We start from the raw sequence: 13,645 nt of genomic DNA on the forward strand, positions 1-13,645 counted from the left end.
ATTCATGCACACAATAGTTGCTAAAAACATTTGAACCTAACTCTCTCTCTCTCTCTCTATATATATATATATATATATATATATATATATATATATATATATATATATATATATATATATATATATATATATATATATATATATATATCAAAATACTTTTTAAGTTGAAGCAAAATCCCAAACCCCCTTGGATACTCTATTGGTGTCTGTTGATGGAAACGGCTCGGTAACGGTGATATAACGCGATCCTACGCTAACTACAATACGTACTAAAACACTCGAATAAAACCCAAGTCGTACTGTGTTTTTGATTACTGGCCTAGGTTTTTCAAGAGCGATTGACGGAGAGAGTGGCCGCGACTGAATCGGAAGACACGTAGTACGAATTTCGGAAGATAAAGTATAATCGGGAGTTCACAACCGCAGAAATGACAGGTATTCGATTATAGATGAATCTTTGTGAAACTCTATACGATTTATGTTGAAGATTTGATGCTTTGTGTTGGAAAGCAGTATAAGTTCTATCGAGAGTTTAATTAGGTTAGTAATTGCTTATACGTATCGGTGTATCTTTAGAATATGATTGTAATCCAAACGAGGTAGAGTTGATTTGGGGATATTTTTGCTATCTTACAGCTTAATACGTTATTACTTGGAATGTGGGAACTTTATTTTGTGCATGGCGTGCTCATAGTTGAAATGGGTAGTCCGATTAGATCTAAGAGGAGCCTGTAGAGTAGATTAAGTGTGATGGAATCATGATATTAAGGAATTCAAGTCATTTGGAATGTGGGATAATCATATTTAAGCAGCCTTACTGCATAATTGAACTGTGTAAAAGGCCCATGTTTGTCAGCATGAATTTTGGATTAACAAGGAAAGGATATGAGATCCCTGTTCACTGAAATGTTCACAACAGACCATGTGCAGGAGCAGGAGATGGAAATTGAAGCTTTAGAAGCAATTCTTATGGATGAGTTTCAAGGTTTGCACTATAAATAATATTTAACATGCATTTTGGTCCTTCTAGATTTCTGATATCTAACTTCCAAATTCAAACTCATGACAAGCATTTTGTTTTAATGTATTTGCCAGAAATCCACCCGAGTGAAAGTGGATTGAACACTTCAAAACGATGTTTCCAAATTACTTTGTCTCCACAGGTACCCAATTTCATTACATTATCTAGTTAGTTTTCTTCTTTTTCATGATGAGATCTCATAGTAAGCTACTGGCTGATTAATGGCACCCAAGGGATATTAGAAGTACCATTAGTTCACAAATAATGAACACATTATATGGAATCAAATAAAAGGCATGAATTTACACAGAAAACCTTGTACTGGCACTGAGTATGTTGCTTTTATATTTTGCAGGACGATGAGAATGATGAATCTTTTAGCACTCCAGGTTTTTATCTGTCATTTTGTTGTTAAAGATTACAGCTTGAGGAGGCTTAAATTTCTTAATAATGTTGGTTTTTGCTAAATTTTGTTGCAGTTCAGTTGGGGTTAATTTTCTCACATACAGAAAAATATCCAGATGAAATACCACTGCTAAATGTGAAAAGGTGATTTACTATAGCATTACAAAACATGCAATAGTTTCATTTGGGTATTATATTGATCAACATGGATGGTTGTTTTATTGATGTAATTTGCATGCTCATATTTTATGATGAACTCTGAAGTTCACATTTTATGTTGTAATTAATTAATCCTCCCTTCTTATGGTTTTCATCAGTATAAGAGGAATTCACACCTCGGATCTCAAAGTATTGAAAGAAAAGCTTGAACAAGAGGTAAAAGAGATCATGTTTCATTTAATTGTTTTGTCTTATGGTTTTCATCAGTATATTTCAATGTTCCAACTTCCATTAAAACTCAGTTGACCCTAAACCCTAAAGAAAGCTTTGTTATTGTGGAGATACTTGCAGGCATCAGAGAATCTTGGAATGTCTATGATCTACACTTTAGTTAGCTCAGCTAAGGATTGGCTTTCTGAATTATATGCTCAAGATGCTGACAATGATGATGGTGAAGAGGAGGTTGCAGAAAAGGATGAGGTATGTCATGATTTGAGTTTATAATGAAAAGTATATGATTACTTTATTACTAAGAAGGGGTTTGGTTTGATGAATGGATTTGGGGGTTTATAGGTAATTGTGCCTCATGGAGAACCTGTGACCATTGATACATTTGTGGCATGGAGAGAGAGATTTGAAGCAGAATTGGCCCTTCAAAGAGCCAAGTAACTTCTCTAATGCAATTTGCAAACACTTGAAGTTTAAATACATTCTATTTTATGATCTAAAAAATAAGTTTGTTTTTTCTATTTCCAGGCTGATGCCAGAATCAGCACTTTCAGCACCCAAAGAAAAGAGACTCTCAGGCAGACAGTGGTTTGAAAGTGGAAGAGCTTCTTCTGTGGTAAGGTTTTTAGTGCTGATTTATCTGAAAAGGAAAATGGGTTAAATGGCATAAACCATTTTATTAAAGGAATTAGGTTATTATTCTTGGCAGAAAGGTGCAGTACCAATGGAAGATGGATCTGAAGAAGAAGATGAAGATTTTGATTTTGATGATGAGGATGACTTTGAAGGTATTTTTTTTTTTCTTTTTGACTTGTATTTACATTTGATGACATCTAATGGAATAATAATACCATCATTATTGGTTGCAGATGATGAAGATGACATGCTTGAGCACTATCTAGCTGAGAAATCAGACTCCTCAGTGAGAGCTACATAGAGGCATCAGACATGTAATATTTTTCAAGTTGAAAAAGAGGAAAACTTAAACAACGTTTTACACATACAATCGTTTTTACACTCTGCAAGATTGTGATTGTAAGATCGGTTTCAGATTTTGAAGATCCTACTAAAATGAACTAGTCTCTAAATTTGCGTGCAAGGTGTTGTTTGTGCGGTGTCCATTATAACTTTATGTTGATTAAGACATCAGAATCAACTTTAACTTTAAGTTCTTAAGCAGTAACATAATTCCAGTAGATGCAAACCGCAATAATTAGAAAGGAAACAACTTAACCCCAAAAAAATATTTTATTGTGATCATGTACAACTATAGACAAAAGATTACAAATGGACTAACATGCGTGCCCCGGTGCTCTATCTAATGCAAGATGAATGGATCAAGTTGTCCTGCTTTGTGAGCCTTACTGTGGTGGGCAATGCTCAGCACAAATTTGATTTGAATGAATAATTTTCTTAGACTTTGCATGGGGTTGTCTTTTGTGAGCATAAATGACAAATTTTATAGTGTTTAAATATACTTAAAACTTAATGATCAAAAATAAAGGTTAATGAGGTGCGATAAGGTCGGGTATAAACTCCTACGATCCCAGTTGAGATCTTAAAATTTCAATATAAATTTTGCTTTAGAATCGGTTGTAGTATGATTGTGATTTTTTTTGTTTGTTTTTTTTTTAAACGCACAAACTAATTAACCTATTTCTAACCACTTATGTTTCCATTGAAACTTGAACCCATAATCTTTGAAATAATGACTCATTACTGCCGGACCATTTATAAGATATCAACATCAAAATCTGGATTTTATCGACCATGATTATAACCTTAATATATTTAAAGTTTAGATGACGACTTTTTGACACCTAAAAATTAACTCGGCATTTATTTTCCCTATTAAAAAAATTCTCACATTTAGGCAAAGGTTTAAAAAAGAAATTTATCTCAATTATTTTTCATCTCGCCAATAAACTCGAGATCAAGGCTTTCTAAAACGTCTCTTCAAATTTCTTAGAGCATCTCCAATTTTGTAAAGGTTAACGATATCATATTTTGCTATTAAAATGTTTTCTTTACTAAATGTTTATTTTTTGAATTTGTATTTTGTATAATTCAAATTCACCATTCAGTTATAGTTTGTTACTTTCCTAATTATATTTAAGCTTTATGTTTTTATTATTTATTGAACAAATTTATTTATTAAATATTATATAAATATTTTTTTTTAATCTTTAATATTAGATATTAAATTCATAAATAGTTTTATCATTTTTACTCTTATAAATATATACATAATAACTTTATCATTTTTATATATTTAAAAAAAAAATTCCTTTTGTTTTTTTGTTTTGTATAAATATAATATGATATTCATGTAATTGTATGTCTGAAAAACAAGATATCAGGGTAAATCACACCAATCGTCCCTTGTGCTTGTGTCCAAAAGCACGTTTGGTCCCTATTTTCAAAATAAAACTTGGACCGTCCCTCATCTGGTTAAAAGTTGCATGCTTCGTCCCTCGCAGACATAAAATGACTATCTTGCCATTTTCTTCTTCTTTTTCATATCTTTTTCATTTGTTTATAATTTATATACTATTTTTTTGTTAAGTATATTTTTTAGAAAATGGAAATTCCACTTAAATTGGTTCCGAACCTTCCCACCATCAACAACCTCCTACAACCAGTCACTTCCGACACCAGCCACCTCCGGCCACCAGCTAACTCCGACAAACACCACCATTCATCTCCAAAAAAAAAAAAAAAACCTGGAATTAAACACTAAAATAAAACCCAAATCCATACCCTAGATCTACAAATCAGTTAAACGAAGAAGGGAGATGAAAGGATATGGGAACACTGTGGTCGGACACCAACTGTTCAATCCCTTATCCTACCACTGTCATGAAACCTGCAACTCCGGTTGGTTTCTCCCCAAACTTGTTTGAAAAAAAAATCCCAGAATTTGTTTTAGTGAGGAGAGTTGATGTGATCTATTCGGACATCGTTCTTCTTCCACCAGACGTCGTCGTTTCCCTCCCTCTCCTTCCTCTTCGTCTCGAAACTCTAGGAGCTGACGATCTGTTAGATGATGGTGTAGATCTGAGACAATGGTGCAAAGATGTTGGTCCTCTAGCTCTCTCTAAGACAATGGTACGAAGACAACGATGGTTTTCAGGTGCTAGGGTTTCCGACGAAGAGGTGGTGACGATGGCTTACAGGTAGAGATCGGCATTTTCAAGTGGCGATGACGATGTTGTAAGTGGCTTCAGACGTCAATGGATGCAGAGAGAAGGTTCATTGGAGGTTAGGGACGGTGATTGGAATAGCCACCTGAGGGAGTGGCCGCCGAAGGGAGTAACTGCCGGCGATGGTTTAAGGATGGTGGTTTTGGGTTTCTTGGAAGAGGTTAGAGATGAGAGGAAGAGAGATATCGATAAAGGGGACGATGAGGTGGGTGGGAAGGTAGGACAGGGGCCTTTTTTTTCTTTTTTAAATTAATAATAATAATAATAACATTAAATTTAATGGAAAACAAATACACAAAGGGCATTATAGTCATTTCAGATCTGACAAGGACTAAAACCGCAACACAATAATTTGTTAGGGACGAAGCGTGCAACTTTTAACGACATGAAGGACGATCTGAGTTAATTTTTGAAAATAGGGACCAAACGTGCTTTTGGGCACATGCACGGGGACGATTGGTGTAATTTACCCAAGATTATATTATTTCATGTTTTGTTAAATAAAAATCTTAAAAAATGGTTAATTATTATGGACGTTCTTACAACCAAAGTACATAATCTTATTTGCTCAAGCTTAGAAACCAAACTCAAGCAATTTCTTTTTTAAAATTTAAAATACGTTAATTTATATTGAAGTTTGAAGCTTAAAGTTTAAACCCGAGCACACCCGACCCGAGTCCGAGCGGTCAAACAACCAAAACAACCCAAAAACGGCGCCCCTTCTTCCCTCCACCACCCGCCATTCCTTCACGAAATACTCTTCCGTGGACAATTGGACATTTGCATTTCTTGTTCTCAAAGATTTAACTTGCTTCATCGTTTATCTTAGCCCTTTCCTCCGAGCAAACAAAACAACACATAACTCTTTGTTTTCTCCCATTCAATCGATCCAATCCAACAGTCGAAAAGTCCGTCTAACTATGCCCACAGGTGAATTAACCTTTCGCTTGCTGATTCATAATCAAATCACTGTTTATTCACTCGGATTTTCTTTATTCTTACAAAGAAAATACAACTTACTGCTAGTAAGTTGAGATCATCGGTTACGTTGATTTAATCTCTTGTTTATTATTTTATGTATTTAGGGCTCAACATGGTATATTCATGTAGTTTTTGTCTTTCGTGGATTGAATTTAAGGAGCCAATCTTGATTTTCTTATGCTTTAACTTAAAAAAAAGCGAGTAATTATCAAAGGGTGTTTGGATGGGTGGTTTTAAAGTGATTATTGGGACAATTAGATAATCAATTGCTCGTTTGCGATTACGTTGTTTACACTTTACCCTGCTCTTTATCTTATTTACAGTCAGTGTAAAATGGCAAAAAGAGCTATACCGGGATGTGGAGATAGATACAACTCAGCCTCCATACGTCTTCAAATGTCAATTATACGACCTCACAGGAGTTCCACCTGAAAGGCAAAAGATAGTGATGAAAGGTGGATTATTAAAGGTAATCACATTCTTCTATGGCTATTGTTTCTTGACACGATTCAACTAATTTCTCTATTACTTGTTTTCATGATTAGGATGACTCCGACTGGTCAAAAATGGGGGTGAAAGAGGTAAATAAAACGTTTCTACAGCATTCTATTCTTTCCACGAATTGATCTTCGTGGTAATTGGTAACCAATAACCATTGGCATTGCTTTATTACATGATATAGGGGCAAAGGTTGATGATGATGGGAACAACAGATGAGATTGTGAACGCCCCTGAAAAGAGTCCAGTTTTTATGGAAGACCTTCCAGAAGAAGAACAAGTAGTTGCTGTGGTAGGGTTCTTGACTTATTTTCAAATTCTCTTAAAGGTACAGATTGAATTTTATTGCCAAATCGTCATAATGTTTTATTAGGGTCATTCTGCTGGATTATTCAATCTGGGAAATACCTGCTACATGAACTCCACAGTCCAATGCTTGCATTCGGTTCCTGAGCTCAAATCTGCATTAATTGAGTGAGATTTCTTATTTCTTTTTGTGTTAGTAATATTGAATTGTATTTTAATCCATTGAATGTTTTTGAACACTGATTTATGTCTCAGGTATCCTCAATCTGGAAGAAGCAATGATTTAGATCAGTCTTCTCATCTTTTGACTGTTGCAACAAGAGACTTGTTTAGCGAGCTTGATAAAAATGTTAAGCCAGTTGCACCAATGCAGTTCTGGATGGTACTGTTTTTTCTCAATAACTCTTAGAATTTTTATTTTTGTTACAATACAATAAATATGTAATTAACATTATGTAATGAAGTTATATATGTTATAATTTCATAGGTATTGCGGAAAAAATATCCTCAGTTTGGCCAGCTGCATAATGGGTCCTTTATGCAACAGGTTTCTTTTATTTTCATTCATTATTTCTATCACATTCACTACTCAAAATTTTTTATTTTATATATTTGACACGAGTTTTGATTACATCAGGATGCTGAAGAATGCTGGACACAGATTTTGTATACTCTATCCCAGGCCCTTAGAAGACCAAGTTCCAGGTGTTTTGAGTCATTTTTATTCATTATTTTCTGCAGATAATAATAAACTTCATAGTTCAAATAATTTAGAAAGTTAATAACCTTTATCTTAATGGAATTGCAGTGAGAATCTTGATACAGTGAAGGAACTTTTTGGAATTGACCTAGTAAGCAGGTATCTTTTGGGTCCATTTTATATTAAAATTTTCTCTCATGATTTTTGTAAACAAGTTTCTACCATAATTACATATTTGTTTTGTTGCCTATGTAGGGTGCATTGTGCAGAAAGTGGTGAAGAAAGTTCAGAGACAGAATCAGTTTATTCTCTTAAATGTCACATATCACATGAGGTGAATCATTTGCACGAGGGCCTGAAACATGTAAGTTCTATTTTATATAAGTGTTAGGGGCTCGTTTCATGATCATCAAAACCTAAGGGGTGTGAAGTGTAAATTTCCATAAACATATCCTATTCGATCTTTGCAGGGGCTGAAGTCAGAGCTGGAAAAGGTTTCCCCAACTTTAGGACGGAGTGCAATTTATATAAAAGATTCACACATAAATGGCTTACCAAGGTAACAAACTCTATTATTTTTATATTATATTATAAACTTATGAAGGATGTAACTTTAAAACTTATTTTAAACTATTCTTTTGTTTCAAGGTACCTGACTATTCAGTTTGTTCGATTTTTCTGGAAAAGGGAATCTAATCAGAAGGCAAAGATCTTGAGGGTAACAAATATATCAATCATTCATTAACTTTTCATATAATCAAAATTTATTGATTATGCATTTTCTGGAATATTTCAGAAAGTGGATTATCCATTGGAGTTGGACATTTTTGATCTTTGTTCTGACAATCTTCGCAAACAGCTGGAAGTTCCTCGACAGGTTTATAAATTTTACCCTTCATAAATGTTATCCATAATTGATAATAGCAACGTACTTATATTTTTTTTTGTCCGTAATAGCAACATTCTTATATATATATATATATATATATATATATATATATATATATATATATATTACTAATAATAGCAAGTAGCAACATTACTTGCATTTTGCTACCAATATGAGTAACATACTTTATTTGTTACATATTGTTATTCTGTGTATATACATAGTTTAAGAATTGTAAGTAAATTGCTATTTATGTATGAAAAGATTTATCTATGTTGCTATTATAGGTAAAAAAACAAAGTACATAGCCGATATTGGTGGATGTTGAGATAGAGCACGTTTATTTATTTATTTGTGTTTTTGTTTCTCATTTGGATTTTTAGCTTTAATTTTCTAGATGTTAAGAGACGAGGAAGGTAGGAAGGCTGGTTTAAAACTCAAAGAAAAGAGCTCCACTTCAGTAGACAATGATGTTAGGATGTCTGACGCAGAGGTCAGTATGGTAATTTTGTTAAAACTTAAGGGCATTCATGTCTTTTTCCACTGACCAGAGGTCCCACCTTTTTCAATTGGGGACAAAAAGTTGCAAGTTTTTGTCCCGTTGTCATCAAATTCAGTCTCAGTCCAATGCATTCCAAACACAGTACAAACGGGGCCTACATGAATAGATATGACAAAAGTTGCATTGCTTTTTATTTTATTTTATAAATGTTGAAGCAGGGATCATCTGAGAAGAAAAATCGGTTGACCGGAGTGTATGATTTGGTGGCTGTGTTGACTCATAAAGGCAGAAGCGCTGATTCAGGTCATTATGTCGCGTGGGTCAAACAAGAAAATGGTCAGTCCTTCATACTCTTTTGTATTTTTTTTTTTTAATAAAAAAATTGGTTTATGATAGTTGAATTTGACAAAATGTTCCTAATTATGAATTTTGGTAAAGGGAAATGGATAGAATTTGATGATGATAATCCAATTCCACAAAGGGAAGAAGATATAACAAAACTATCTGGAGGAGGTATGCTTCAATCATCCATGATTGTGAAAGATACTGTAGTTTGGATTTTCAATAATTAATTTAATAGTAGTTTTATCACTTTATGTATATATATAATATTTATACAATATTAATATACTAGTTATTTGTTGTTGCAGGTGATTGGCATATGGCTTACATTTGTATGTACACGGCCCGCACCATTGCCATGTAACGTTTTTCCATTTTGGTGTTTGTGTTATTTGATTATTGGAATACTGGATTTTTACGTGTCATTTGGTTGTTTGATACATTTGCTACTATATTTGTTGAGTTAAATATTGTTTATACTTACAAAAAAACAGTATATAGATTTATAGATAGTGAATTTGTTTGATGTTCATACTTGAAGAGGTTTAAGGGTATTATGGTCAATCAAACTCCACATCACGAAACAATCAAACTCCCCCATCTCAACATACTAAATCTGCCAGAAACTATCATTAATTGCTCTTATATTTGGGGGCAATTATGATCCCATCACCAAATAATAGTTCAAAGAAATTAAGGAACATTATTGTTTAAGTGATAAATTTTGTAGTATGTTATTTTACATTATTTTTGAAAGTTTATGATCATTTATAACAATTGTTTATGGGACATTTTATGACTTGAGTCATGAATAGTTATATAGTTTTAATTTGGTAAAAGTTAAGGGTTGATCAAGTTCGTTGAGGACTCTAGTTAAATTTGACAATTTTATTGGACATTTATAAATAGTTTTTCAAACTATTTTATTACATTGTCTTATTTATTAGTTTTAGTTAAATTATTCAATAAATGTTGTCAAAGTAACATTTATTGTGTATAATTATTATTGATACAAAGAAGGCTACACACAAATGAAGACTTAGTTTGGCTTAATAACATTGTGTTTACAATAGTAGATTTTCAATAATTATAAAGTGGCATTATGTAAACTACTGTAGTCCAATGACAAACCGTTGTTTGTCAATAACTTATTATTAGTATTTGATCAATGTACCGGGTATATTGATTACAGTTAATTTTATGGTTTAAAGACCGGAAAATAATGTTGTGCTAGGTAACTTTAGATATACCTACATCATGATAAAATAAATTTTTTGTATGAGTATGTTTGTTTTTATATCTTTTGTTCATACAAGCATGTCTATTCAAGTGAAATAACATCTATACGATGAATTCATTTGATCAAAAGGAGTTTAGAAACCTTAAAACAAGGTTGAAATCAACACCATCTCACATAAGAAGGTTCAAAATCAAAATCCACCATAACAAAGGGTTCGAAGATTCAAAATGACACTTAGATTCAATTAAGCAATGTAGAAGTATACTGAAGCTGTATTGTTGATCTAATGATTAAAAGTAACTAGAATTTCATCTAAAATCTCCTAAACATCAAGTAATTTCGGGTTTAGGGAAATCCCCAGGCCCTAGGTCGAATTCCAGAAGAAAACGGCTAGAGATTATACCCTCTATTGTTTTAAATGATAATCCTAGCTTGAATCCTTCAAATACACTTCCAAATGACTTCAATATTCCTTCTTAGCTTAGGGCGTGTTTGAGAGTGATTTTGAAACTCCTTATTGGCTTTTTGGAAAAGTTAGGTATTCCTGACTTTTAAAAAAATCAAATTTTTGCCTAAAAAATTAGTCTTTACCAAACATCTTTTTAGCTTATTGGCTTTTTGAAAAATCAATAAATTAATAAGTCATTTTAAAAAACATTCACATATACCCCTTTAGAAATCTCCACACAACAACCATCCAACAATCTCCTTCAAAATGGAGAAGGGAGAAGGGAAAAGTGAAGGAAGGAAATGAGTGTTATGTTTTAAAGTTGAGTTTTGGCACTTAGAGTCCTTAAGTTTCACACTAATAACCCTAATTAACCTCTAAAACCTATTTTTTTCTATAAAAAATCAAACAAAATAAGTTTCTGAACACATTGGTCTCATCTATGCTAATACAAGGTTAAACCCAAATTTCATGAAATTGGCAAATCTAATCCTCCTGACTTAAATTTTCTATTAACCTTAAGTTTCATCTTCTAATCATATTGAACACTTTGATTTTTCAATTCTCTTTACCAAAAAAACAAAATTTCTATCCTAAAATACAGGTGTTATATATATATATATATATATATATATATATATATATATATATATATATATATATATATATATATATATATATATATATATATATATATATATCTGTGTGTGTGTGCATACAAAATTAACTATTTACAAATTGTTCGACGAGAAGTTCGTTTAATAAATAAACGAACGAAAACATGATTTTTTTGTTAGCTTAGTTAAATGACTGAACATGAATAATGGTCTTGTTCGTTTAGTTATCTTCGTAAATGTTCATTTATTATATTATATTATGTATTATTATACAACTAATTAAAGTGAAAGTGAAGCTTTTAAGAGTGGTTCAAGTTTTGCGACTTAGAGATTTTGTTAATGTCAGTACGATCAACATATTAGAAGTGTGGTTTACGATTCTTGATTTGAATGTTGATGTTCATTTATGTTTGCTCATTTATGATTGTTTTTGTGCATGCACTTATGTTCGTTTTTTTATCTTAACAAACATAAATTATTGAATACGAACAAAGTAATTCGTTAAATAAATAAACACGAACAAAAAAGTTTCGTTTATTTATCTGTTCATGTTCGTTCGTTTGTTCGGTTAACTTAAATAAACGAATACGAACAAGCCATTGTTTAGTTTGTTTATAACACTAATACATCTAATTTAGATTTATTTCAGTAAATAAGAAAATTATATATAATTATATCATGTTTAGTTATTTAATATAATATCAATTATAAAATATTTATAAAATATAAAGCTTATATAAACTGAAATTGGTAAGGCATATAAATATTTTTTCTAAAAAACTTTACCATATTGGAAACATGCTTTGTGGTTTGTTGAGTTCTTTTTTTTTCCCTATGCCGAGTATTGTAGAGGTGACATCGTGACCGGTTCAGTTTTCATAGTTTGAAATATTATTATAACATAGTAGTTTAATAAAACACTTTAATAAATAATTACATATTTATAATTGGTTTATATGCATGACAAAATTAGTTTTTGATACACGTTGACCTGAATCACTTTTTGTTAAAAGTTTTTGTAAATAATTACTGTGTTAGATAAGATTAAAAAAACATATGATTTGAATAATAATTAATTTAGTTATTAAAAAAATTCACTTTAAAGTTTGAACAATATCCAGGCGTTCAATCAGTTTCCATATATTTAAAATAGATAGATATTCTGGTTTTAGTGTTTTACCCATGCATATAACTGTTTAATGTAACAGACATTCAGACAAGTAAAGTATGGCTTATTAATAAGTAAATGATTCGAAATTATCACATCTACGTTTTGATAAAATATAGTTAAGAATAGTGAACCATGAATCGAATAAATCAGTATAATGGGAGAACTTCTCCCATTATATACGGAATTCTCCCAATCCAGTCAATAATTTGCGTATAGGATCCGGCTTAAAACGCACGGATACAGTGGAAGAAAGAGAGACCAACACGTCCAACTTTATTTGTAACACGACAATGGGAATATAATTATATAAAACACATGCAAATATAACAACACAAAGATTACATGGTTTGAATAATAAGTGCCCTATGTCTATTGCCACACTAATGAGTCTATTATTGAATTTCACTAACGCTTGAAAATCACTCCACCCCCCCCCCCCCCACACACACACACACAATAATATATATATATATATATATATATATATATATATATATATATATATATATATATATATATATAAATGTTCAAATGAGAACCACTAAAAGTTAAGAACCCTAAGAACCACTAATTTTAACTAATCAGATCTGGTTCTCATTTGAACATATATAGGTAAATGTTCAAATGAGAACCACTAAAAGTTAAGAACCCTAAAAACCACTAATTTTAACTAATCAGATCTGGTTCTCATTTCTCACAAACACAAAACATAAAGTTTTATAGCCACTTTCTTTCTTCTGTACTTCTCGCCGTGGATACCACCATCGGCCACCGTCGGTTATCAGCCCGACTACCACCTCCCTCCCCGTCGATGTCTCTCCCCTCTCCCTTCATTTATGGTTGTTTAGCTCTAGTTATTTCTCTCTGATCTGTATGAAAACCACCAGATGTCACACCCCCAAACCGGAGCGGCGGAAACGTCCGGGGGTGGATGA

The 13,645-nt window shown here is 32.1% G+C and overlaps 2 protein-coding genes across 3 annotated transcripts; both read left to right on the forward strand.

Annotated features, from left to right (window-relative positions):
- The first annotated feature begins 220 nt into the window (after positions 1-220).
- On the forward strand, positions 221-2,912 carry LOC145144673 (Ubiquitin-conjugating enzyme family protein). Its single transcript, XM_079074883.1, has 11 exons — positions 221-435; positions 920-985; positions 1,096-1,163; positions 1,377-1,410; positions 1,501-1,570; positions 1,744-1,801; positions 1,937-2,065; positions 2,159-2,250; positions 2,342-2,429; positions 2,523-2,601; positions 2,683-2,912. Exons 1-11 carry the CDS (start codon positions 429-431, stop codon positions 2,748-2,750), a joined length of 759 nt encoding a protein of 252 aa, XP_078931009.1. The 5' UTR covers positions 221-428; the 3' UTR covers positions 2,751-2,912.
- Positions 2,913-5,760: 2,848 nt separating this feature from the next.
- Positions 5,761-9,751, forward strand: LOC145144646 (ubiquitin carboxyl-terminal hydrolase 6-like). 2 transcript variants are annotated; one of them, XM_079074881.1, is made up of 17 exons: positions 5,761-5,946; positions 6,321-6,466; positions 6,543-6,578; positions 6,680-6,787; positions 6,869-6,969; positions 7,057-7,183; positions 7,289-7,348; positions 7,439-7,506; positions 7,610-7,660; positions 7,757-7,865; positions 7,972-8,060; positions 8,150-8,219; positions 8,298-8,378; positions 8,788-8,892; positions 9,111-9,228; positions 9,331-9,405; positions 9,543-9,751. In XM_079074881.1, the coding sequence occupies exons 1-17, from the start codon at positions 5,937-5,939 to the stop codon at positions 9,596-9,598; spliced, it is 1,410 nt and encodes a 469-aa protein (XP_078931007.1). In that variant the 5' UTR covers positions 5,761-5,936; the 3' UTR covers positions 9,599-9,751. The 2 variants fall into 2 exon arrangements, with proteins under 2 accessions (XP_078931007.1, XP_078931008.1); XM_079074882.1 differs by having other exon boundaries at positions 8,788-8,883.
- Positions 9,752-13,645: the final 3,894 nt, after the last annotated feature.

The sequence above is a fragment of the Lactuca virosa genome, chromosome 1, assembly GCF_052849685.1.
Source record: "Lactuca virosa cultivar CGN04683 chromosome 1, Lactuca_virosa_CGN04683_v6, whole genome shotgun sequence".
NCBI classification, from domain to species: domain Eukaryota; kingdom Viridiplantae; phylum Streptophyta; class Magnoliopsida; order Asterales; family Asteraceae; genus Lactuca; species Lactuca virosa.

What these genes read in the sequence shown, in the direction of transcription:
- LOC145144673 (XM_079074883.1), top strand. An exon ending in CCACTGCTAAATGTGAAAAG is followed by an intron (nt 1,571 to 1,743) that starts GTGATTTACTAT and finishes GGTTTTCATCAG; the next exon opens with TATAAGAGGAATTCACACCT. An exon ending in TTGGCCCTTCAAAGAGCCAA is followed by an intron (nt 2,251 to 2,341) that starts GTAACTTCTCTA and finishes TTCTATTTCCAG; the next exon opens with GCTGATGCCAGAATCAGCAC.
- LOC145144646 (XM_079074881.1), top strand. An exon ending in AGAAGGCAAAGATCTTGAGG is followed by an intron (nt 8,220 to 8,297) that starts GTAACAAATATA and finishes GGAATATTTCAG; the next exon opens with AAAGTGGATTATCCATTGGA. An exon ending in CTGACGCAGAGGTCAGTATG is followed by an intron (nt 8,893 to 9,110) that starts GTAATTTTGTTA and finishes ATGTTGAAGCAG; the next exon opens with GGATCATCTGAGAAGAAAAA.